The 25,634-nt window shown below is 41.6% G+C and overlaps 2 protein-coding genes across 2 annotated transcripts; both read left to right on the top strand.

Annotated features, from left to right (window-relative positions):
• The first annotated feature begins 12,205 nt into the window (after positions 1–12,205).
• GCD1 (ribosomal protein L20) lies at positions 12,206–15,069 on the top strand. Its single transcript, XM_078588305.1, has 3 exons — positions 12,206–12,876; positions 13,533–13,722; positions 14,712–15,069. Exons 1-3 carry the CDS (start codon positions 12,245–12,247, stop codon positions 14,934–14,936), a joined length of 1,047 nt encoding a protein of 348 aa, XP_078444431.1. The 5' UTR covers positions 12,206–12,244; the 3' UTR covers positions 14,937–15,069.
• Positions 15,070–21,001: 5,932 nt separating this feature from the next.
• LOC144713898 (transmembrane 50A-like protein) lies at positions 21,002–23,507 on the top strand. Its single transcript, XM_078588634.1, has 4 exons — positions 21,002–21,409; positions 21,524–21,611; positions 23,091–23,243; positions 23,331–23,507. The coding sequence occupies exons 1-4, from the start codon at positions 21,277–21,279 to the stop codon at positions 23,362–23,364; spliced, it is 408 nt and encodes a 135-aa protein (XP_078444760.1). The 5' UTR covers positions 21,002–21,276; the 3' UTR covers positions 23,365–23,507.
• The last annotated feature ends 2,127 nt before the right edge of the window (positions 23,508–25,634 follow it).

Genomic DNA, 25,634 nt, shown 5'->3' with positions numbered 1-25,634 from the left:
GGTATTGTTCATAAGAAATGTCTGTTCATGGTTGAGTTTTGGTTGACTAATTTATGAGATGGCTGAGATGACACAGGACAGATAGGACACAAATCAGGAACTCTGGGTTGCATTAATTTTAAATTATATAAGCTTTTTTAAAGAAAATTGATTGGGATTGTCCACTGCTTCTCCATGGCATCAGGCCCCATGCGAGATAATGATCATTCGTTACAAGTTCTCATCCCTTAACATAAGGTTATTTGCGTTTGGATAATCCAGGTTGGGTCATCCCTAAAGACTCATTCATAGCCGCCTGAATGGATTAGATGTAAGGTTCGCCAACTACTGAGGTTAAAAATGAGTTTTGGTGAAGATTTAGGAAAGCGTTTTACATTCCCTAGATGGAGAAGAAAATATTAGGGCTTATAAGAAAATAAATTAGGTGGACCTTCTGGATTGATATCCAGGTCTGCCAACAAATTTATGACGCAGTGTACTCCAAGGCCCAATACTCAGCTGAGGACCTCAAGGCAAAAGATTTATTTATGCTTGTCCATGTCAATAGGAAGATGCATAACTTAATGATGATCTTTGAGTGCGTAGGCGTGATGCTCAATCTGCGTTAGAATAAGCTAGAAGCTGTAACTAAGAGTTTTTTTTGTAAAAAACTTCCTCGCCCTGGGAATGATTCAGTATAAAATAAAAAAATGATGAATGGCTTGCATATTGACTTCTTAGTGCTTGTCCATACATTGAACGAGTCTGTACACACAAAATGTGATGTCTAAGCACAACATCATTAAAGGGCTTCCCTTTTTCATATGACAGTTTTTGTTGATAATTGAGTGAAATAGCATTTGGTTTTGCTCCCAAGTAACCTTCATGGTCAATGATGCTCAACGCATAGCTTATTTGTCTGAGCATAATACACTGTGGAGACTTTGTGATTTCAAGTCCCAACAAATACTTCAAAGACCCAATATCCTCAAGTTTAAAGGTAGAATTCAGAAAATCTTTCAATACCTCAATGTGAAGTATGAGGGAACCAATGACAATGATATCTTTTATTAGACAATAGTTTTAGTAAGTTCTCCTCCATTCATCTCAAAATTAGAACTATACTGAATTTAAAATAGAAAAGCTTCCTTATTGAGCCTGCTTGAATAAACAATGTGAGAGTGATATCTGACTGCTTTATTAAAGCCCTTGAAGCATTCAAGAATTATGGTGAGAAAATATCAATGGCCTGGATGTCCCTTAATGCGGTATGGACCCTAAACCATGGATTTGCAATGACGACTAAGGTAATTCCTAGTGTGGTGAAGATGTTAAAAAATATTTGGCTCAAACCATGTATTATGAAGCTTAAGGAAGTAAAAATTAACAGAATTAATATATTTTCTAAGTGCGCTTAAATGTTAATGGGGACCATTAAGTGTTAAATGTTATGAGATACGCCTTATGAAAGAGGACCTTTAAGTTCACCCCTTAGCTCACAAGCAGTAGCAAGATCGCGGACTATGAATAGAGCCACAAACCCAGTTATTGGCAACAGCATTGCTCTGTTCATGTTGACCAAATAAATGGGGGTCATTGTGTGGATGAGGATTAATTGACCAATCAATAAAATCCCATTTATTTTTAGCTTGAACAACAGTACAAAATGCATATTAAATCACATAGTTATCCAGACTGATTAATTTCCACAATAGAAATGTTTGCTAAATAATTATTCTAATGATAAAAAGAACTAGATTGGCATGGTTTTAAGAAGAATTGGGATCAAGGGGGTCTCCTATTTGAATGGGCCAGCCATGAATTAAAAGAAGATGATATATTTGATATTTCGCAGTGCATAGAAATATATGCATCGACTGGTCACTACCAGAGAAGAACACAACAGGTGCTGACTCAAAAAAACATAAGTTTAAGCTATTTAATCTTCATAGTTTATTTAGGTGAATTAACAAAAATTTATAAATATTCACTCATTAAACTATTTTGTTAGTAATTGAAAGAATGAGTTGTCTCCACAAGGAACAAAAATTAGGGTTCAAAATAATGTTATGTGGTCAATAGGGGACAAAAGGAGACATGTATAATATCAGAATGTGATATGATGAGGAAGATGATAAGACAATATAATAGTATATGGAATAAGGTGGATATAATCACAATGGATGGATAGATATGAATCAGTGGATGAAGATGGATGGATATGGATTGATGATAATATGCATTTTTAGTACCTTATTTGATCATATTTACATTTTTATTTGCATGAAATTACTGATATTTGCATGTTATCAGGATTAAAATGATTAAATGTATTTTTAAAATGATGTTCTGAATTTTATGCATTATTTGAATTTTTTGAGAATTTTCTGACAATATATTCTAAAATAATATAATTCTTTGAGACGGAATATGATTTTTATGGAATTTTTAAACATTAAAAATTGAAATATTTATTTATTTGTATTTTTTGGAATTTTATTTTATTTACTATGAATTTTAAAATATTTTCTAGCCCTTTAATCTCGCACTGCCATGTATCGCCGTTCGATTCGTCAAACGGCGATGAATCAAAGCTAGCGCTGATGACTGGGGACAGCCAATCATTAACCTAGTTAATGATTGGCATCAGCCAATCAGTTGGCTACACCATTATGGAATCGCAAAAAGCAATGCCATAATGGCATTCAACTACCGGATTATAGTTTTTTGTGCAGGGATGATGTGGACGAATAAAAAAAATAAGGCCTTTTTTTGCAATAAATGCACACGTGGATCGAGGAAGCAAAAATACAAAAATGACTTTTCTTCTCTCTCTCTTTGAAAGTCAAGGATGGTCGCCAGGCAACGTGGCGCAATGGCATGGCGCCACGTGTACACATTGTGCCTGTGTGTACACGTGGCACTGACATGTGGATTTGTTATTGGGCCATCACTGACGTGGCTCACGCTGACACGATGCCACGTCAGCTGCAAGAATGATAAATGCAATATTTAAATAATATTAATACTATTATTATCTTTTGTCTTTTTCTTTCCATAGGTACATGTAGCAACTACAAAAAATGTGAGCCCGAAAGACGAAGCGGCATGGATTTCTGAACGATGTGGTAGTTCAACCAAAAATGGAAGAAAGGAAGTGTTAGAGACGATGATGAGGAGGGAGAAAAAATCAAGGGCTAGGATTGCTCCAATTTCAAACGGACATCGATTGCACTGAAATTTTCAGCACTGCTTTGTCTTCCACTCCTCTTTCCATTCATGCTCTCTGATCTATAAATAGAGACTAGGATCACTATGAAATTCATCTTGATTTTGCTTCCTACTTGTGTGGGCTGATTGAAAGATAATGAGTTTTGAGATCCATCAAGTGTGTTCTTGGTGTCTTGGGTGTGTGGGGAGAAGCATTGGAGAAGAGGAGGAGCTTACTGGCACTAGCAAATCACCGTGATCGTGGTGGAACATAAGGATCTAAGGTAAGTGTCTTCGCGTTACGTTGCTCTTTTCCCGACATCATAGTTTGCTTAGTTAGAGTTTACTATCATATCACCTCCTTACATTCCCTTTATCTCGTCTATATATTTTTCTTCACACCGTTCCTACATTCAATCACTATTGTATCCTTCGTATTCTCTATCTCATTCACATATCGTTACACAAATTCTACATTCACTTTCTCCTTTCTTGTTAAATAGCTATATACAACATATTACTCGATATTACTATCTCACCTAGTCTACTTTAGTATTATCTATTCTCGTATTGTTAATCTCTATAGTAAGAATTGACTACTTAATCATCTTTCCCTGTGGAGATGATCCGTACTCATCACTAAGTAAATATTCTTAAGTACACTTAAATATATTTTTATTGAATAATATCAATCATCAACGAAAAATTAAAACCCCTAAATTTGAGATTATGAATTGATGTTTATAAATGGACTGATGGATGGATTTTGAGAACTTGAAAGTATGTAAGTGCAAGGAGACTCACCGTACATCCTCATATTCCTCTAGGGCCGTGGCGACTTGCCACAGCGGGAGAGCCCCTCCATTTCTCTTTCAGTTTCTAACTTCGATCAATGACAGACACCAAGATCACTTCTTTTACTCGGCCCAATAAAGTAGGAGTAACTGCAAGATGGTTTTTACATAAATTTTAGGTCTATTCATAAATTCAGTCAGAAAGATGGAAAGAGAAGATAGAGACAAAGCAGTCCTAAAAATTTTAGGTAGAACTCTTTCTAGTTGTCAGATATTTTGGTTTGAAGTCGATTCATCATCAACCATTGGATTTACTCTCTCCTACCCATCATATTTATAGCGTGGCATGGAATCTTCAAGAAATATGAAAACTTTCTGTTGATGTACATTTCAACCATCAGATTAAAATGTCAAATGATGTGCATATTTGCTTTTTTTATGGCACCATAATTGATGTTATTCATCTCTGAAAATAAAAATATGTCATGTATAAGCATTGGCTGATGCAGGAAAAAGTATGAATCAACTAGGCCACATCGTAATCTGTATTCTTATGTCTCCTCAAGTCAGAAAGCAACATGTTCACACACTAGCTCCGTTGCCAAAATCACATTAATTTCAGTTTAAATCCCTCTTTCTATTGTTCTTCATTCCTCCTTTCTCAAGATTAAAAATTACATTGGTTATATTTTAATGTTGGGATTTATTTGATTGGTCTAAGCCATCTTACATAATAAGAGGATAAATACATCACAAATGATCGGTCCAAATGGCATTGCAATTTGAGATGCTATAATGATACCTTTTTGATATAATCAAAGTGTGCCCACTGATTACAACCAATATAAATGCAGAGGAGAATGCCTTGCATTTGCTATTTTTATGTACCCACCTTTTATTCTCTTGTTCCAATGGCAACACGAGAAAAAAATTGAAAAAGTATGAAATTATTTTGAAAATTTCTAGGAAATATATTTCAATTCACAAAACTATCATACTAATAAGACTAAATTTGGTGTGTAAAATGTGTTTTTTTTGCTTTTAGACTTATACAATAAAATTTATAATAACCCTTAATCACTAAATACTATGTATAGAGCTACAAAGGGGTCGAACCACACAGAGGCACAAAGCAAGAATGTTATCCTAATTCAAATGAATTATTGCAATAATGAATTAATTTTGCATTTAATAGGCCTTAATCATGTTTAATTTTGTTTTTTAATTAATCAAAATTTAGCAAAAGCTTAATTCTAATATTAATATTTTTGGTCAAGACAATATAGATATAGGATAATTTTGGTTCTGATATCCATTTAATTCGGATTACCAATTTTCTAATCAGGATATTTTTTTAAGACAATTTTTGTGTATTAAAATTGGGAATTAATAATTAAGAAAGGGATTTTTGAAATTGGACTTGAAGATGGACAAATCTTTTGATGAAATTTTGTATTTAGGTTTTTTATATGTTGAATTGAATTTTCAAACAATCAATTTATTAATCTAGAAAGATAAAGTAGACGAATTAACCTAGAGAGAGAAAATAGAAACATTTGGGGGAAAATTAATTAAAGGTGAAATTCGACCCTTATCTAGAGATCTAAGATGCCAAATTGGATGAAAATCAATGTAGAACTAAGTATTAAAAGTCAGATCTTGAATCAAAATCAAAATGCAATGCTAATTTCCATTCAATTCAACTTCAAGAGCATGTACATTTTGCTAGTGCCTTGGCATTTTAGAATCGTTCAAGAAGAAGTTCAAAAAGCAAATTAGAAAATTACAACTTCCAATGATGAACCAAGATCTGTCGACTTCTAAAGCATCACCTATGTCCTTCCTAGCTAAATCCATGGCGAGACCTTTCAAAAGTAAATTTTCCCATTTTCCCGACCTTTGTTTTAAAATTCAACGGGCTGGATCATAGAGGATGAAAAGACAAACCTACCCTCAAAATTTGAGCTCAATCGGACGGCAAGATCTCAAGATATCACCATTTTACTGGCGATTAATCGTGATGATTTCCTTTATCTCTCCTCCACGCAATAAAAAATGGCATTTTCTAATTGGCTTGCTTGATATCTCCGCCCTCTGATCACATTCTGTCATGTCATTGTGCGCTTACACAGGTGCAATCTTTGCAAAATGATGCTGCATTTAAACGGCTCACAAAATGCCACGCCATCGCATCTATTCGCCTTTGAATAAAATTTTTTTAAAAAAGACAAAGGGAGGTAAGCTTACCGATTGATTCATTTAATGCACGCGGAATCAATGGCTGCATGCAATCAGTGCACGTGGCGAATCAATTCTCCGTGTGTTAAACACGCAGAATATTCCTTTTTCATAAATCCAAGTGGAGATCGATTCTCCGCGTGCATTTATTATATGAAAAGGCAAATAAAACAAAAGACAAGATGTACCTTTTTCCTCGTCGCCCACGCCACGTAGTTCCTTTCGAAGCAATGATTTTCTCATTATGGCATCGCGCATTGCGATGCCATAATGAGCCAATAAAGCACTTCATTTAACACATCCAATCATTCGCCTGAATTTTGGGCGAATGACGTGGAGGCCACGTGATTTAAAATAAAAGCCATTTTAAAATACTAAATAATTCATAAAACATATTATTTTAATTCTAAAATTCATTTCTTGGCTATTTAATGGTCAAAAAATTATAAATAAATATGGGAAAAAATCCAGAAAATTTACTAAAACCCTCATCGACCTCTAGCCAAATATTTTGTGCGTCATAAAAAAAATATTTCTTCAATACACTGAGGTTAAATACCATGTAAAAAATGCTTAAAAATCAAAAAAATCATAAAATCAGCATGCAACTCATTTATGTCCACTTATGTATGATAACATGCAAATATGGCAAAACATGTGTAATGTAATATTCATCGATCTTACATTATAATTTTTAAGTTATCACTTACATATATCAACTTCAAAAGTTATTTTCTTTATGATTCTAATGTCATAAAATTATAAAAAAATATATATTCCAACATAAACCTTTATTTTCTTTACGAATATGAACTCAGAAAATTTCATAAAAATAGCCCATAAATCCAGGAAAAATCAGAATATCATTATAAAAATAAACTGAATCATTTTAAGCTTCATAAAACATACACTTATTTTAGGGAACATTAACATCTACAACACCTGATTAAAATAGAATAGTTATCATGTTATTAGTGGTCAATAAATATTTAGAAAAAAAAACAATACAAGACTATCAATAGATCCCACAGGTCTAGATGTAATGTATGATCCCTTCTCCTCCCCTTCATATCCATCTCCCTTTTCCTTTTCTGTTCAGTAAAGCTACATATCAACATCAATCAATGCCATTAAACACTAGAACAACAATGATTAGCTCCCTTATCTGAGGTACCTTGTGTCTCCTTAATTTTGAGATAAATGTGGATAATGATAGTTATTTTTTCCCTCTCAATCGTTATGTTATCTAGTGGTTTCTTCTACCTTAAACTTTGATTGAATAGTCTAGCTCCCTCTAATTAAATTAATTTAGGGACATCTGAGTCATTAATTTAGTTGGTCATTTCTATTTCCCTAGTTATCGAACCCAAGTCCTAACCTACAAGTTTAAAGTCATTGATACATGTACATTATATGTTATTAATTAATATTTGCACGAATCCACATGTTTGTTCCGTGTAAGTCAAGGTCAAATATTAAACATTAAAATAAACTTGTACTATCAATGAATTATCACCCTAAAATTGAGTTTATCATGATCTAATAATACATTATAAGTGGAGGGAGAAATGAAAATTTCTTTCCCCACAAACTAGTGGGAAAACGTAAATAACTACATTGAAACAATGATGGAAAATAGGCTCTTTTAAACGTAGTATATAATTAAATGGATTTGAAGTTATATTTCCAGATGGTTTAGTATAATGGGCGATTCCACACATGAAGGAGATCAATTTTCTTATATTTTACTAAAGCACTATTCCCAAAACTTGGACGCAACCTGAATGCCAAGCCTCATGCCATGTCAAATGCCAAAATATAATGAAGATGATTTTTTTACTTAAAATTTTTCAGAAAAATCCATTATTTAAATATATTAACCAATGCCCATGTGATCTTATGCATGTGACCCTCTAGGCCCATATATCGTTCTAGTTAACAACTTTAGTGGCCCAAAAATAATTATTAGTCATCCTTATTAATTAAATATATCAACATAAATATTAATTAACTACGGATTGATTTATCCCAACTGGTAAGATAAGTTTCCAGTCCCTAGGGTGACAAGCTACACCTCATGCTCTAGAAGATACCGACTAGTATTCAAACTTGTGCTCTAGAAGATACCGACTAGTGTTCAAACTCTCTCATAGAACATTTACCATCATTCATTACCATATATGTGTAAGCCTTTATCCACACAAGACTCCTGAATGACTTAAGGTATGGTTGATGATAAATCATTATCCGTCATTGGATTAATATTGATGCATAACGGGGATCATTTGAGAACGCCTTCTCTAATATCCTCACTAATATAGCAAGGGATCTGCTGCATCAGCTTTCTTGAGTTAATCTCCTTTTACATAGTGGGCAGATGACAACTCAATCATCTGTGCGAGCTTCTTACTGTATCCAAGCAATAACTTGTTTGAATCCCATGGTTAAAAACTTGTAAGTCGTAGTCAAAACATAGTGGTCCATCCACGATGTCTTTCGTGTCTCACGGTAAATGGATCAATTATACAACCATGACATGAATTAACATAATTGTCGTTTAGGTATAATATCATTCGGGGATTCATACGGATCAGTTCAATGAACTCTTTCTCCAAAGAGCACACACCCTCTGTCCTTAGTGTCTTCACTCTAACGCTAACATGATCAATCATAATTATCATTTAACTAGGATCAAATATTATTATTCTATCTAGATAATTCGATGTCCATCTTGACTATCCATTGAATAGGAATAATTAGAATGCATATTTAAAATCACTTGATCATTGTATTATGATCTCATCATAACTCACTAGGTCATTCCACTTATTCATAGACTTCATTATAAACATCACACATGAATAATAATGAAGGAATATAGTATTCAATGAACTTACAATAAACATGGTGGCTTGATTGGCATGGAAGCCACATAATATCTGTCAGGTAGTGTTGATGAAGTCTGAAGTTCAGATAATATATTGGAAGGCTAAAGGAATGGAATAATTAGAATGCTGATTTCACGCTACCTTAAAAAAAAATCCCTAAAATTTTTTTGGATCTCTTTTTGCATATAACAAATCAGAAGACAAAACTTGAACTCACTTCGATAAATCCAACCAATGTGATTCTCTCATGCATGGATACCAATATGAGGTAATTTGTATGTAGTGAGGCGTGTGGATAGATGATGATCCAACATATGTTTCGTCCCTTACATCCTCCTCTTCTCGGAAATGGAAACAGAATGAAAGCCTCCATGCCCATCATTTTATTATATTCCATCATGATGGTAATTTAATCTTGGTTTAGAGCTATCCTCCATTAGTTCAGCCATACTTATGTCAGGCCCGTCCGAAATAACTAGAACAAAACTACAAACTTTATGATAGGTGAGTGACTGAAATGCAGTCCCATCCTATCCCTTCTCTTTGTCCCCAAGCCTTAGTATATAGTTGGAGGGAAAATGGATTGTCATCCTCCATCCATCATGTCCAACCCTTTAGAGGAACTAGAACAAAACTGCAAACTTCATGACACATAACTAAATGAAATACCATTCCGTCCCATCTCGTATGTCTATCATCTGTCTATGAGCCTTAGGATTTAGTTGGAGCAGAGATTGACCATCATCATCCATCCATTCAACCGTACACCCCTTGCGACCACTAGGAATGTAAACAAACAAAACTACATACTCTATAATCTTGTCCTAAAATGTCATTCCATCCTATCCCATCTATCAGTGAGCCTTCGTATCCAGTTCAGATGGTTTGATCCTGTTCCACATCCCATTTTTTTGGGCCCATCTCTTGCGCTCTCATCCGAAGACCATCCACTCTAGAATTGTTACGTTTGGGAACCGTGTCATCTAGAATTGTCCTGTCCAATATTTGTCTTGTCTAGAACTGTCTTGTTGTTAAATGGTAGCACCCCTAGCATCCCAATTCCATATGACATTTGGAATGAATACCGTAGATGTTCCAATTCATATTAGTTTTAAAACTTGATAAAAAATCATAAAATGAAATTTTAGTACATTCATCATGCGTCCCGTCCAACATGTGGGCGGGGCAGTTTTCTCATCTCAAAACACAAAAACCATCATACCCTCTCTCTAGCAGAAACTTTTCTGTCTCCCAACGTTCGAGTCCTGGACAGGACATTTTTCATTTCCAGGGGATCCAAAAAATCATCACGTTGGCATCCATGAACAATAACCGTCACATCCCATTTGTTTGTCATTCATCGGAGATTCTTCGTGTCTAGTACGAGGGGAGATGGGCTGTTGTGCTCTACGCATTCACACATCCATCACGTCCAACCCCTCCAAGGGATCGGGAACAAAACTACAGACTTTGTAACAGATGACTGACCTAAATGTCGTTAAATCCCATCACTCATCTATAGTGCACGGACACAGATGCGGACGGGACGGCTATTTCATCCCAAGATGAAAAAATCATCCCGTCAGGGATGTTGGACGAAAATCGGGATGAAAATTCGTCCCGAGATGAACGGACGGGACAGTTTCATCCACTTGGACGAAAAAACCATCCCATCCAGAGGTCTTAGACAAAAAAACTGTCCCATCCGCATCCCTGCACTGATTCCGGATGTTGGACAGGACAATCTTCATCCCGTCCCTTCCGTCGTCCACATCCCAAATGATCCAGAACTATACTAGTTCAGGGATGCGGACGGGACGGTTATTTTGCCCCAAGACAAAAAAATCATCCCGTCGGGGAGGTGGACGAAAACCAGGACCAAAATTCGTCCCGAGACGAACGGATGGGAGGGTTTTCATCCGCTCGGATGAAAAAACCGTCTCGCCTGGAGGTCTCGGACGAAAAAACCGTCCCCTCCACATCCCTGCACTGATTTCGGACGCCGGACGGGACGATCTTCATCCCATCCCGTCTATCGTCCACATCCCGGGCGATCCAGAACTATACTAGTCCAGGGATGCAGACAGGACGGTTATTTTGTCCCAAGATGAAAAAATCATCCCGTCGGGGAGTTTGGATGAAAACCAGGACAAAAATTTGTCCGGAGACAAACGGATGGACGGTTTTCATCCACTCGGACGAAAAGACCGTCCTGCCCGTAGGTCTCAGATGAAAAAACCGTCCCGTCTGCATCCTTGCACTGATTTCGGACGTCGGACGGGACGATCTTCATCCCATCCCATCTATCGTCCACATCCCGGGCGGTTCGGAACTATACACTCATCTGAACAAAACCACAGAGCAGGGAACTACAGCCGTTATCCGTCACATCACACGTTATGATGACGACAACGTGACGGATGATGTGACGGTGACAAAATTAGGGGCTTGTGACGGTGACGGTAATGGATGATTAACTGGGCGTGATGGTGACGTGATGGTGATGGAGGGCCTCGGACGAGTGACGTGACAGGATGGCTGTCACGGATGACAACTGTGACAGATTTTTTAAAAGGACCCAAAAATACTTAAAATCATTAGATTTAAGCTTTTTGACGGCTGAGAATTCGCCACGTGGTATCGCTAACTCGATTTCTTAGCATTGTGCAGAAAATTCCCTGCACAAATTCACGCGCGCAAAAGGATGCCGTCCAAAGATAATCGGTGATATGCCCCTCCAATTCTCTCTCCTCTGCATGGTTGTTTTTCTCGTCACACGTGATGGTGATGCCGTCCGGTGACGGGGACGTGAAGGGAGCCGCAAACCATGATGGTGATGCCAACATGATGGATTTTTCCGAAATCCTCAGATGTGTGACGGGATGGTGATGTGACGAAACTTTCATCAAGTCACCGTCCGTCACGGATCATCATCCGTCCCGTCACTTCTCTGGTGTCACGTCCCAAACGTGCTGTTCCCTACCACAGATCAGTCATCCGTTGTCCGGCATCCGTCATCCTAATCAGGAATCCGTCATCCGTCATCCGTCATTCTCTTATTGGGCCTAAAGCTCTCAATTTTAGGGTTTTTGCTGCCATTATTGGCGGCCGGCGAAGCTTGAGCGGAGCTCAGCTATGGCGAACCTCCACCGCCATCTCTCTCGGATCCGCTCTCGTTCCTCCCTCGTTTTCGGCCTTCTCCATCGCCATAGCTCGGCGCCCGGAGCTCGCTTCTCCCACCCGACCCGCCATTTCTCGGCTGGAAAGGACGATTCTTGGAGCACTCCCGATCTAGGCTGGGAGGAGGCGGCTTCCTCCTGGTCTACGGGGCTGACGGAAGAACACTTCGACGGGAAGGCCGTGGGCAGGCGGCGAGATCCTCGGGAGGAGGAGGAAGCGGCGACGGTCAAGGATGGAGAGGGAGAGGCGGATTTCATGGAGAGGGTAGAACGAGAAAACCGGAAGAGCAGAGAGTTCGTTGATGGGTGGGGAAGCAGGATGAAGGAGACGGTGGAATTGTTGAAGCAGGTGAGAGAGCCAGGCGCCCGTGGATCGTACTTGAAAGATTCTGAGAAGGCGGAGATGTACAGGCTTCACAAGGAGAATCCGGAGGTGTATACGGTGGAGAAATTGGCCAAGGATTATAGGATTATGCGGCAGAGAGTGCATGCTATTCTCTGGCTTAAGGAGATTGAAGAGGAGGAGGAGAGGAAGCTTGGGCGCCCTCTTGATGATTCTGTAGAACAATTGCTCGATGCATGTCCGGAGTGAGTACCATTGGTTTCTTTGTTCTGTGGCTTGATTATTTGCGAAAATTTGATCTAATTGGGTGTAATTTCATTCCCTAGAGGCCAAACTAATGTTCTTCTGCTTTTTATCAACATAGTTTTTCTTTTGATCCGTCAAAAAGAAAATTGCATAACCTGTTCAATGCAGATTTCTGTTTTCTCTGTTCAATTTGGTAAGTTCGTGCCCCGAAGGTTAGATCTAACCACCCAGCTTCTTGAAGTTCAACGTTATCTACCACTTTTGTTTCCCCATACCCTCGATAGAATTCCTATTTCTCAGATAAACAAAAATAAAATAGTGACCCATGAAAAGAAACCCATATCGCAGCGTTCGTCCCTCCTGCTTTTTGTTGAAGCTTAGAATTGTTCATGAATTTTTTGAATTTCTCGAATTTAAATTCAGTTTCTTTGAATCCCATCTATATCAGATGATTTTTTTTCTCTATCCCTACTGCTTAGTTTGCCCACTTGTTCATGGATCCTTCTTGGATTGGCATCTGCATTTGAATAGTAATATGATTCTGATGCGGTTTTTGATGATGTTCCTGCTAGATTTTTATATCGATTTGAAATGCTCATGTATATAGAATATGAACAATTTTATGGAAAGTTTCCATTCTTCCCTTGGTTGGCAGGTGCTTTATTTCTCATGACCGGGAGTTCCACGTGGCAAGCCTCCCCTACAAGGCTGACTTCAAGGTCATGCCCGAAGACTGGGACGGCACGGCGAGAGATCCCGACGAAGTTCACTATGAGATCTCCAAAAGAGAAGACGAGATCTTGTACCGTGAGTTTGTCCAGAAGATGAACTTCAACAAGATGAAGGCAAGTCCTTGCTATCTCTTGTCATTGCATGGTCATCGTATCACCATCTTCATCATCATCATCATCTCATCATTATTTTTGCATTCGTCTCGCACCAATGCTTTCAGACATTACCGATTAAATAGACTCAAATCACTGGGATCCATGATGTCACAATATTTATAACCATGGGTCGTGCAGATGTTTAAATTGAGATCCATTCAGGATGAGTATAGTGTACGGTGATGAAACATTGTCCTCATTGTCGGCCAAATCATTCGATGTTGAAAATTTTCATTATCTCATTGTTGTCTCATCATCATCTCGTCACTGTCTTGTCATGCTTTCTCATTCTGACTCGTACCTAAAATGAATGACCTATGTCACTGGCTCCATCATGAAGATCCAAAGTGTCACAATGCTCAAAACCACTGTCTTTTAGGCATTACTTATGATACAAACCCCATTCATTCAGATCCATAACGATACAATGTTGGGTCTTTCACTAGTTAGGGTTTGGATTTGTTCAGGATGATGAAAGAGAAAGATGACGATGGATGATGAAAATTCATACTTCCGAAACATCTGATCGTCATCAGCTCATGTTCATCTCTTCGTTGCCTCAGTAGGCCCTTGTCATCATCCTGTAGTTTGTCCTCGTACCTAAAACAGATGAAGAATGTGTGGATGATGATGACGACTACAAAACCTTAGCAGATCTTACTTGTTATCGTACCCAAATCACTAAAATCCCTCAAGGCACAAGGCTTTAATTTTGAACCAAAGGTCTTGCAAAAGTTGCCTGGATCCATGGTCGTAAAATTGAGGCCTTGAGAGAGCTAAGGTAATTGCCGAATTCCAGCCAAACATTTAGAATCTGGGCTTTGATTGTAACTCATATATTGTGGAAGAAGCTAATTCTTTTAAATTTTAATGATGGGTCTTATAAACGCCTTTTGAATCTGTAAAGTCAACTCTGGGTCATGGTTCTTTGACCGTGTCTCCTGCAGATGGCAGGGCAGGTTAAGTGCCACAAGTACAGTCGACGCCGCCCAGATGAAGGGTGGAACTTCACTGTCGAGAAGCTCGGGGCAAAGGACAAGCGGCCGGGCGGTGCCGGTGCTGGGTGGCGGTTTGTGAGCCAGCCCGACGGCTCCAGTCGCCCTTTGAACAGTGCAGAAAAAATGTACGCCAAACGAGAGACTGTTCGTCGCCGCCGCAAGATCTTACCGTGAGTTGATCCTTTCAGATGTGGTCGAATTTCCTGTTCAAGAATGCTCCTCTCAAGGCAAGTGCTTCTGAGTTTGGCCCTCTTTGTTGGTACAAATTTGATTTCTGGAGGGTTAATATCATGGCAATTTACATTAATCATTTGTGCAGTTTCAATGCATTTTTAGAGTGCAGGAAAGACACATTTCTCATCTATTATGCTGATTAAATGTTAAATGGAAGAAAAGTGGAATTCCTTTGCTTTACCAGTGGTCTATTCTGCTTGGTAAACGTAAAATTTTCTCTTCTGGCTGGACATAATGGATAAAGTGAGGGTAGAACTACAGATGATCTTGATCGGGTACAGTGAGTGGTGGGGGGTGCCGTGGTTTGACACTTTGAATCACTCTTCATGCCTCTTGAGTAATCCACCTGCCTGTCTCACAAGCCGTGAAGTACGGCAGAATGGTACTGAATCCAGTACTGAAATTTCAGTAAACTGATACAATCCCGGATCTAGGCTCGTATCGGAGGGAGGGTAGAGGACGAGGTGGCAAGGTAGAAATTCTCGGGATAGAGAGGTGAAACGGGAAGGATTGCAGAGCAGGCCGAGCTGAGGAGGTAGGGATCGGTCGGGCGCGAGCCGCCTGAAGATGTGGTGAAGTAGAGACGATCATCAAAGATGGGGATCATCGAGGGAGAGGGAGAAACCAGACCTAGATGAGAAGGGAGACAATAACTTCTTTCTTCTATCTTCTTGGTTGCCCTCCGAAAGGGAGGGCATCCCTATTTAAAGGGAAATACAATATAGCAAATGTCTAAAACGCCCCTATGGGCAACATGCCTAAACTACCCCTAGGATCCTACCATAAACCCGTGATTCTCAAACCAGCTTTAATGGCTTAGCTTGGTCTTACTGAAGTTTTGTTAAAAATGGCTTGATCCAGCACCAAAATATGGTGACATTCAGCACAATAGTTGAAGGCCTTGATCCTCATATTCTACCTTGATCTTAAATATGAATTTTTAAAGAAGCCCCCTGAACCTTTCTCACAATTATAAACTTTTTGTTTCAACTGAAGCTTTCTAGTGAGGGGTTTTAGTCATTAAAAATGACCATAATCCCATTCTATTTTTATCTCTAGAGACATTAACAACAGTCCATCAGATACACATAGTTAAATAACAAAGTGCCTTTTCATTCTCTGTTGTTTTTCATGTGATATTAGTAATAGCTCCTCAGTATGAACTTTTGTAGAAGCTCTCTCAACCATTCTCAACATGATAAAATTTGTTCCAAATGAAGCTATATGGTGTCAGCCGGGACATTTCTATTCCTTGTTCTTTCCTTCACATTTTTTTTTATTTCTGTTATTTCCTATTCTCTCTTTCCTATGATAGTTATTTCTGCTTTCAAACTAATGCTCCTAGTTATTGGCCCAATACGTGTACATTAATGAGATGTGTGTGTCGCTATTGTTCAATACCAGTCTAGTTTTCCCTCAGGGTTTCCGCCAAAGTCGTCTGGCAACATCTATCTTCATTAAAGGACATCAAGGCTTTTAGTCATACATAATGTCTCCAATTTAGACAATAATCATTTTTTAGTTTTGTCTTTAGAGACCTCTCGCGATACATTACTAGAGAGAGAGGGAGAGGGAAGGAGAGAAAGTAGAGAGAGAGTGGAAGAGGGATGATGGCGACGACGTCAATACGACTTCTGCAGACATGTCGCCGCTGTCAACCGAACAAGTCAACGCACCGGCATCAAGCACGTCTCCATCTACGCATCCCCCGTCAAGCACGTCTCCACCTACGCACGCCCCGTCATGCGTCATGACACGTCGTCAATGCCAGATCAAGAACTGCCCTTTGACATGACATGATATCATGTCGCCTACCTTTACTTTTATTTTTATCTCTCGCATTTTCTCTTTCCTCCAAGGCCAATATATATAGGCCAATGCTGCAAGAAACATTTGGCAAAGTTATATTCAAGAATTGAGTTTCTCTTCTTGGAGGACTTGCCCTCATCCATCCCTCTTCTTCGGATCGCCGCCGCCGCCGCCGCCGCCGTCGTCTCCGCCACGTGCCGTTGACTGCCGCCCTCTCTCTCTCTTTCTCTCTGTCTGTTCGTGCCCAGCCCCAAGCACCCCGCCGTCCTAGCGCCAGGTCACCTGGCCACCCAAGCGCCAAGCAGCCCTAGCGCCCGGTCGCCTAAAGCCCGAGCGCCAGGCCGCCCAATGCCCAACGCCCAAGGCGCCCAAGCGCCAGGCAGCCCTAGCACCCGGCCGGCCCAGCGCCCAACACCCAGCGCCCAGCGTGCCCATGGCACCCAAGTGCTAGGCAGCCCTAGCGCCTGGCCGCCCAGCACTCAGCGTTCAGGCCACCCAAGAGTCAGGCAGCCCTAGCGCCCGGCACCCCGGCCGCCCAGCGCTAGGCCGCCCAAGCGCCCGGCCACCCAACGCCCAACGCCAAGCCGCCCAAGCGCCTTGCCGCCTAGCGCCCAGCGTCAAGGTCACCCAAGCGCCAGGCAGCCCTAGCGCCTGGCCGCCCAGTGCCCAGTGCTCAAGCCACCCAAGCGCCTGACCGCCCAGCGCCCAGGCCATCAAGCACCTGGCCACCGAGCGCCCAGCGCTAGGCCACCCAAGCGCCTGGGTCTGTCCGTTCATTGATCGTTCGCCCTCGTTCGTGCTGAACGCAGATCGTCTCTTCTCCGATTCGTCAGTGATACACCGAGAATTTCCCACAGCCTCGACACGCACCCAGGTGCTGAGGTACCCCTGAATTCTTTGGTGTCGTGTGTTCCTCGTCCAGTGTTCCTCGAGAAGTTCTTCCACCGCCGTCGGATTTGTTTTGGGATTCTTTTGAAGTTTTCAATGACCAATGGATTAGGCTTTTCTTGAGTTTTCCCGTGAAGCGTGAATTCGATAGTATTAATTTTGGTGCTTGGCATCATCGCGGTGCTTGAAGACAGTACTCCCGCCCTCAACGAGGAAAGGGGCTGCACCACCACTATTTCATCGGATTTAAGTCTCTCGAAATCGATCGTGTGAATTTGCGGTATGTTTTATCCATCCCTTTTCTAAACCAGCCCAATATTTAGCTTCACCCATCGTCCATTCCCCGTCACCACAGTTGTCCCACATCCTTCATCTCCCGTTGTCCTGCATCAAGGGAAGGAGAGAAAGTAGAGAGAAAGAGAGAGGAAGAGCGAAGGAGAGAAAGTAGAGAGAAAGAGAGAGGAAGAGCGAAGGAGAGAAAGTAGAGAGAAAGAGCGAAGGAGAGAAAGTAGGGAGAGAGAGGAAGAGGGAAGGAGAGAAAGTAGAGAGAAAGAGAGAGGAAGAGCAAAGGAGAGAAAGTAGGGAGAGAGAGGAAGAAGGAAGGAGAGAAAGTAGAGAGAGAGAGGAAGAGGGAAGGAGAGAAAGTAGAGAGAGAGAGGAAGAGGGAAGGAGAGAAAGTAGAGAGAGATAGGAAGAGCGAAGGAGAGAAAGTAGAGAGAGAGAGAGAGGAAGAGCGAAGGTGAGAAAGTAGAGAGAGAGAGAGGAAGAGCAAAGGAGAGAAAGTAGAGAGAGAGAGAGAGGAAGAGGGAAGGAGAGAGAAGGTGAGGAGAGGGGAGAACGACAGGGGGGAGGAGAGGAGATGAGAGGAGAGAAAGACAGAGGAGAGAGAGGGAGAGGGAGAGGGAAGGAGAGGAGAGGGGAGAACGACAGAGGGGAGGAGAGGAGAGAAAGAGAGACAGGGAGAGGGAAGGAGAGAGAGACAGAGAGAGGGAAGGAGAGAGAGACAGAGAGAGGGAGAGGGAAGGAGAGAGAGACTAAGTGAAAGAGGGAAGGAGAGAGAGACATAGAGAGGGAGAAAGAAGGAGAGAGAGGGGACAGAGTCAGAGAGAGAGACAGAGAAAGAGGGGAGAGAGACAGAGAAAGAGAGGAGAGAGACAGAGAAAGAGGGGAGAGAGACAGAGAAAGAGGGGAGAGAGAGAGAAAGAGGGGAGAGAGACAGAGAGAGGGGAGAGAGACAGAGGGAGGAGAGAGAGACAGAGAGAGGAGAAAGAGAGAGAGGGGAGAGAGACAGAGAGAGAGAGGAGAGAGGAGAGAGAGAGAGGGGATAGAGATAGAGACAGGAGAAAGAGAGAAAAAGAGAAGGGAGAGAGACAGAGAGAGAGAGGAGAGGGACAGAGAGAGGACAAAGATAGAGAGAGAGAGAGGAGAGAGACAGAGAGAGGAGAGAGACAGAGATAGGACAAAGAGAGAGAGAGAGGGGAGAGAGACAGAGAGAGGAGAAATAGAGAGAGATATAGAGAGAGAGGGAAGAGAGACAGAGAGAGGAGAAAGAGAGAGAGAGAGGGAAGAGAGACAGAGAGAGGAGAAAGAGAGAGAGATAGAGAGAGGGGAGAGAGGAGAAAGAGAGAGATAGAGAGAGAGGGGAGAGAGGAGAGAGAGAGAGAGAGAGAGAGAGAGAGAGAGAGAGATAGAGAGAGAGGATAGAGACAGAGAGAGTAGGGATCAGGGATTCGGACAGATCGTTTGAATGTTCGATCGGATTGGACATTCGAACGAACGAATCCGAACGCCGATCTGTCCACTTCCAATCCGAACACGATCTGCGTGTCTGTTCGGATCGGATTGTTCGAACAAGATGGCTGTTTGGATCGAATGTTCGAATAAGATCTGATTCGAACACGTTGTTCGAATCAGATCGAATCGAATGTTCGAATCTGGCTGCGCTAGCGGTGCCCAGCAGTGCCCAACGCCGCCCAGCGGCCACCAGCGCCCACCTAGCGCCAGCCAGCGACCACCCAGCCGCGGCCAGCGGCCAGCGCCGCCCAGCTCCAGCCAGCGGCCGCCAGCTCCGGCCAGTGGCTGCCACTTGCGGCCAAAGGCTGCCAGCTCCGGGCAGCGACCACAGGCTGCGGCCAGCGGCCGCCAGTGCCGGCCAGCGGACGCCCAGCACCGGCCAGTGGCCGCCAGCGCCGCCCAGCGGCCCCCAGCCCCGGCCAGCGGACGCCAGCGACCGCCAGCGGCAGCCGGCCAATGATCCCCAACGGGGCCAGCGGCCGCCAGCAACCGCCAGAGAGAAAGTCGCTGGCAGTCGCTGGCATCGCTGGCCATTTGTTTGAAATTGTTTGAACTTTTTCGAACAAGGTCGAACAAATGGCAATCGAACACGAACGAACCAAATTGTTCGTTTGAAACTTTCGATCGAACACGAACAAATGGTTTGTTCAATTGAAAGATTCAAACAGATTGTTCGAATCGGCATTTGTTCGTTCGAATCTGTTGATCAAGATTCGAACGATCTGATCCGATCCCCGATGCCTAAGAGAGAGGAGAAAGAGAGAAAAAGAGAATGGAGAGAGACAGAGAGAGGACAAAGATAGAGAGATACAGAGAGAGAGAGAGAGAGGAGAGAGACAGAGAGAAAGGGGAGAGAGACAGAGAGAGAGAGAGAGAGAGAGAGACAGAGAGAAAGGGGAGAGAGACAGAGAGAGGACAAAGAGAGAGAGAGAGACAGAGAGAAAGGGGAGAGAGACAGAGAGAGGACAGAGAGAGAGAGAGAGACAGAGAGAAGGGGGAGAGAGACAGAGAGAGGAGAGAGAGAGAGAGAAAAAGAGAGAAAGAGGAGAGAGACAGAGAGAAGACAAAGAGAGAGAGACAGAGAGAAAGGGGAGAGAGACAGAGAGAGGACAGAGAGAGAGAGAGACAGAGAGAAAGGGGAGAGAGACAGAGAGAGGACAAAGAGAGAGAGAGAGACAGAGAGAAAGGGGAGAGAGACAGAGAGAGGACAGAGAGAGAGAGAGAGAGAGAGAGGGGAGAGAGAGAGAGAGAGGAGAAAGAGAGAGAGAGAGACAGAGAGAAAGGGGAGAGAGACAGAGAGAGGACAGAGAGAGAGAGAGAGAGAGAGTGAGGAGAGAGAAGGAGAGAGACGGAGAGACAGATTGAGGAGAGAGGAGAGAGAGAGACATAGAGAGAGGAGGGAGAGAGACGGCTGGAGAGAGAGAGAGAGAGAAAATCAGGTATTCAGATTTATTGGTACCCTTATTTCTAGAGCCATGGCCGTACCAACTCTACCGTTCTTTTGCCAGAACCCTTCAAACTAGCCATTTGCCCATCTCCCACCCAGTTCCCAAGATTCAACCTCGCAGTAAAATCTCGTTCCAAGTTCCAACTGCGATCAGTTCTCTCCTACCATTCTATCTTCATCACAGCGTCCTCCAACAGGCCCCCCCTTGAAAAATACACATCACAACCCAACGCAAACATCCGACGACCCGATTTCTTCGAAACCCATCTCTATTTTTGCGTCTTCTTCCGTCCTCTCCATCAATTTCCCATCTTTTGAAGTGGGCAACGAAGGAAATCCTCAATGGACCGCAGCGAGCTTTGGGCGATCTTCGGCCCAGGCGTCGCCGGCGCCGTTTTCGGAGCCGGTTGGTGGTTCTGGGTTGATGCCGTCGTCTGTAGCGCCGTCAAAGTGTCATTCCTCCATTATCTTCCCGGTAATGATTCCCCCATCCGAAAATTTCGCCTTAATCTCCTCAATTTTCACCTTAATCTCCTCAATTTCAATCGATTTGAGTTTTTTCATGTTCTGGGTTGCGCCGAACTTGCAGGGATCTTCGCGTCTCTCGCGGCTCTCATGTTCAATGGCGTCAAGAAGGAGGACATGGATTACTCGCCCTATGAAGATGGCGAGTGGAGGTGAGAGAATTTGCCCGTTTCTGTTCTATTGATCGATCAAACTGTCGTGTTGGTGTTAGAATTTTATCTGGAATTCGGAGCAGAGTGCTGTTTTCTTTGGATTTGTGCATCTTTCGGATTGAGAAAAGTAGATGTTTATTGAAAAAGCTTCGTTGAGCTACTCAGAGAGGAAGTATCTTGATCGATTTTTTTATGGTTTGAGAGATTTCTAACCAAATCTATTAAACCACCGTAGATGTTTTTGAGAGATTTCTAACCCTTCAAGTAGATGTTTTTACCTTTTGGAGTCGGTGATGAATATTACAGCAAAGAAATAACTACGGAATTCGTTGAATAATAGTAACATGCATTGTCAAGTAAGAGCTGGCAGCTCTTGTTTAAACCACCGCTTTGATTTTAAAGTAGTTAAATAATTTATTACTCAGTTAACTTGGCCATGTTTCAAATAACTTGTCGACTTACCTGACCCTCTATCGTCCTTGTTCTGTCTAAAAATCTTGAGGTTTTAGTTGGAGTCCTTAATCAGATTTGTAAATTGAAGTAATTATTGTCCAGTATGGAACTGTCTCCCCCTTCTAAATCTTTTCTCAAGATTTTCTCTGAATTAATTGATTCATTCCATTTCCCTGTATCCCGAAGTCATTGTCCAAAAGTTTCTGGCTATTCAGTCCGATCATAGAATGGTGAAGCTGCTTTTCCTAATGGCCCACTTGACTTTCCTGGAAAAAAATCTGGAAAAAAAAGACATCTGTCGACTTTCATCCGATCGATTGAACAATGTTCTTAGCGAAGTGCCAAAAATTTGAAATCATCCATTCCAGTGAAATAATCAGGACACAATCCCCACCGCATGCCGTAACGATCTATTCCCTCTAGTAAGCTCAGTAGGGGCATTCTCATCTTTGCATTCTCGTCTTGCACTTTCCTTTAACTATGTAGCCCTCCTCGTTGGAGGGCAGGACTTGAAGAGTAAGTATTTCCCCTTGGTAGCTACTATTTTAGTCGACGACGTCCAATCCGTCAGGTCTCTTCCCCTCTGCCACTACTCCGGCGTTGTCCATGCTGCCAGGGTCACCTCCTCCCCCTTCCTTCTCGATACGATCCCTGGTAGGGAACATGTCACATCCCAGGTCGTTTTGGTAATTTCTCTAAATTAGTTTCCCATTTTATACAGTTGTGAACCACTGGCATCGTATCCCCTGTCTCCCTTGTAAGCGATTTTCCATGGATGTACATCGGCAATCTTACTGCTGACATCCTCTATCCCTTCTCTCCTCTCTCTTTCTCCTTCCTCTCTCTTTGCTATCAGAAACTATTTCAGACTTAAGTCCGGCTTAGGGAAGTGAAGTTTATTGACTTAGTCATTGATACATCCTCAGGGTTGTATCAAAATATTCAGAAAAAAAAATATTGGTGCTCTTCTTAAAAAGATAATTGTTCAATGGACTCAGTGTTGGGGGCTTTCTTGTGTAATCGCAGGGTGAAGCTCTGGCTCTTCCTTGCCTATGTCGTCTCGTTTGTTTCATTAGCTGCCTCTGTTGGTCTCCTTGTTCAAGATGCTCTTGTGGACAAGGGTCAGTCGACTTGGACTGGCATCGCTGGCATCCTCCAATGTGTCTTCGTCTTGATCAGGTTCACCTCATGCTCTATCAATTCATTCATGATGTCGAGTATGGAGATGTATAAACTTGCTTTGCATAACTGTGCCCTTTTTTTCAGCGGTCTTATCTACTGGACATGTCATTTTGAGTAGGAGACCTCGTGGGATGCTGTAAATGGAGAGATGGGAAAGGGAAAGCTTGAGGTTTCCTCTTATTAATGTGAGTCTTTTTTTATTTCATGTATGGTTGACTGTGTGGCCTGTTTATGTGGAAAAGGTAGCATTCTTACTTGTAATAGGTTGATGTTTGACCTAGTAGGGCCCAAGCAAGCCTGTAGAATTTATTTAGAGGGAGATATATGGGGAGAAGAGAAAGGAAAGATGAATATAAATTTGAAGAGATACAGAGGGAAAGAAAAGAGAAAAACCATATTTTTTTGCCATAATGATGTTCTAAAAGTAAACTCCGCATGAGTTTGGCATAAGACGTCGTTTCATTAGAACCAAATCTATGTGTTGGGCAAATATTAATACCCACTGTGCTGCAAATCACTCTACATGTTATGAATGTTGACAAGCGCACTGCCCTAATTGTTTATGTCGACAATATCATCATCCCTGGTGATGAAGTTGAAGAAACTTGGCATCTCAATGCATCGCTTGTCCATGATTTTGAGATTAAATCTCTTGGGATAATTAGTTACTTTCTGGGTATATAGGTGGTCTACTTCTGGATTTACTTCTGGAGGCTGGCAAACTGGCCTACAAACCTGCCAGAGGCCCACTAGACTCTCTGATTTTAGTCACGAATAACAGGACTGTCATTTCTGTGGTCCTTTTTCTCCAGCATACAAGACGTGATCTTGGATTTTCAGTTAGTGTGTTGAGTAGACACATGTATGACCCCAGGAGGTACATCTCCATGTTGTCCACTGAGACCTTGCATACTTGAAGGGTGCTCCTCGCCAAGGGCTACACTTCAAGTAACCCATAGAGCGACGATCAGCATTACGCTATTGTACGTTTGTCTGCGGCAACATTGTCAGGGGGAACAGTAAGAAACAACAGATAGTGTCTAGATGTAATGCTGAAGCTGAGTTCTAAGCATTGTCTTAAGGCATTTGTGAGGGCATGCGGACGAGGGGTATCCTTAGGACACTAAAATTCCATCCCGGAGGTCCCATTTGACTCTTTTACGTCAACAAGCATGTCAAATCAACTGCACATGACCCAGTGCAACATGAGCGTACTAAGTATGTGGAGATTGATCATCATTTTATCAAAGGACAAATTGAGACAGGAGTTGTATCAGCTGTGCAAGTGGTCAATATCTTCACAAAAGGTTAATTTCTCTTTCCCAGGCTAATTTGAAAGCTTGACATGAGCAATATCAGCTTGAGGGAGGTTGTTAAGCCGTGGCACTTACTAGTCTTCTCCTTATTTCTCTTTATTTATAACCGTATTGAGATCTATTTGATTTGCCTCAATCTAGACTATCTTATGCACTTGCTGGAGTTTAAGCCAGTGAACACATTCTTTCAATTTACAAATCATCAACAAATCAGCTAGTTGTGAAGAAATCTTCTATTCTTCTCAGACCCTCGAACACCCCCACCAGGAAGAAATCTCGTTAGGGTTTGACATACTATTGAACATGTCCAGATTTGATTTATACGCACTTGTGGTCTTAGGATTCAATAACTAAATACTCTTACAGCATAAGCTGATTGGAAAAAATGAACAGACTAGTTGGGAGAGCATCATTATGTTTAATGTTTAAAAATTGAAATTTTCCCAAAGGATTCCAAACAATAAAATGGAATAATATTGTCGTCTAAATAAGTTAAAAAACTAATGTCTGCATGGTTATTGCAGATAAAAAGATGGTGCCATTATTGAGGAATTAAATCACAATCTAATGGTGAGATGTGAATGTGGGCTCATTGAGAACATATCGAAGACGAGTGTCGTTATTTAACCATTAAAATACTGCTTTTGGTGATTACATTCTTTCAGCATAGAATCCACATCATGATGGAGAAAATCAATAATGAAATAATTGGGTAACTATAAGCTGCAATTACGTCTTTCTTGTTGTCAGCAACGGCATGTGTGCACTATTGTGAATATATATTTTACAGATTTATAATGGGATAATGGAGCAGAATATAGATTTTAACCCAATACTAACCTGAAATTTTAAAAAAAGTGAAAGTTAGTTCACCACTGTATAAGCTCCCTTCTATCAGGAAGTGAAAAGAGCAGAATATAGGTTTTATCTGGTGAACGTCCTTCTAGAAGCACGGTATGGTTGCCAATGGGAGTTAATCTGAATTCCTTCATGCCGCTTGATAACATGCATTTCTAGCACCTTATATTATTATATTACGTGTTTTATGCATTAAATTACTCATAATTGCATG

This window comes from Wolffia australiana, chromosome 16 (assembly GCF_029677425.1).
Source record: "Wolffia australiana isolate 7733 chromosome 16, ASM2967742v1".
NCBI lineage: Eukaryota > Viridiplantae > Streptophyta > Magnoliopsida > Alismatales > Araceae > Wolffia > Wolffia australiana.
This window is presented reverse-complemented; position numbering and strand designations above follow the sequence as displayed.

Excerpts from the sequence above, each read along its gene's own strand:
- GCD1 (XM_078588305.1), top strand. The coding sequence starts at position 12,245 with ATGGCGAACCTCCACCGCCATCTCTCTCGGATCCGCTCTCGTTCCTCC. Across the intron at positions 12,877-13,532 it reads TTGCTCGATGCATGTCCGGA|GTGCTTTATTTCTCATGACC; the intron begins GTGAGTACCATT and ends CTTGGTTGGCAG. Across the intron at positions 13,723-14,711 it reads TGAACTTCAACAAGATGAAG|ATGGCAGGGCAGGTTAAGTG; the intron begins GCAAGTCCTTGC and ends TGTCTCCTGCAG.
- LOC144713898 (XM_078588634.1), top strand. The coding sequence starts at position 21,277 with ATGGACCGCAGCGAGCTTTGGGCGATCTTCGGCCCAGGCGTCGCCGGC. Across the intron at positions 21,410-21,523 it reads ATTCCTCCATTATCTTCCCG|GGATCTTCGCGTCTCTCGCG; the intron begins GTAATGATTCCC and ends CCGAACTTGCAG. Across the intron at positions 23,244-23,330 it reads TGTGTCTTCGTCTTGATCAG|CGGTCTTATCTACTGGACAT; the intron begins GTTCACCTCATG and ends CCTTTTTTTCAG.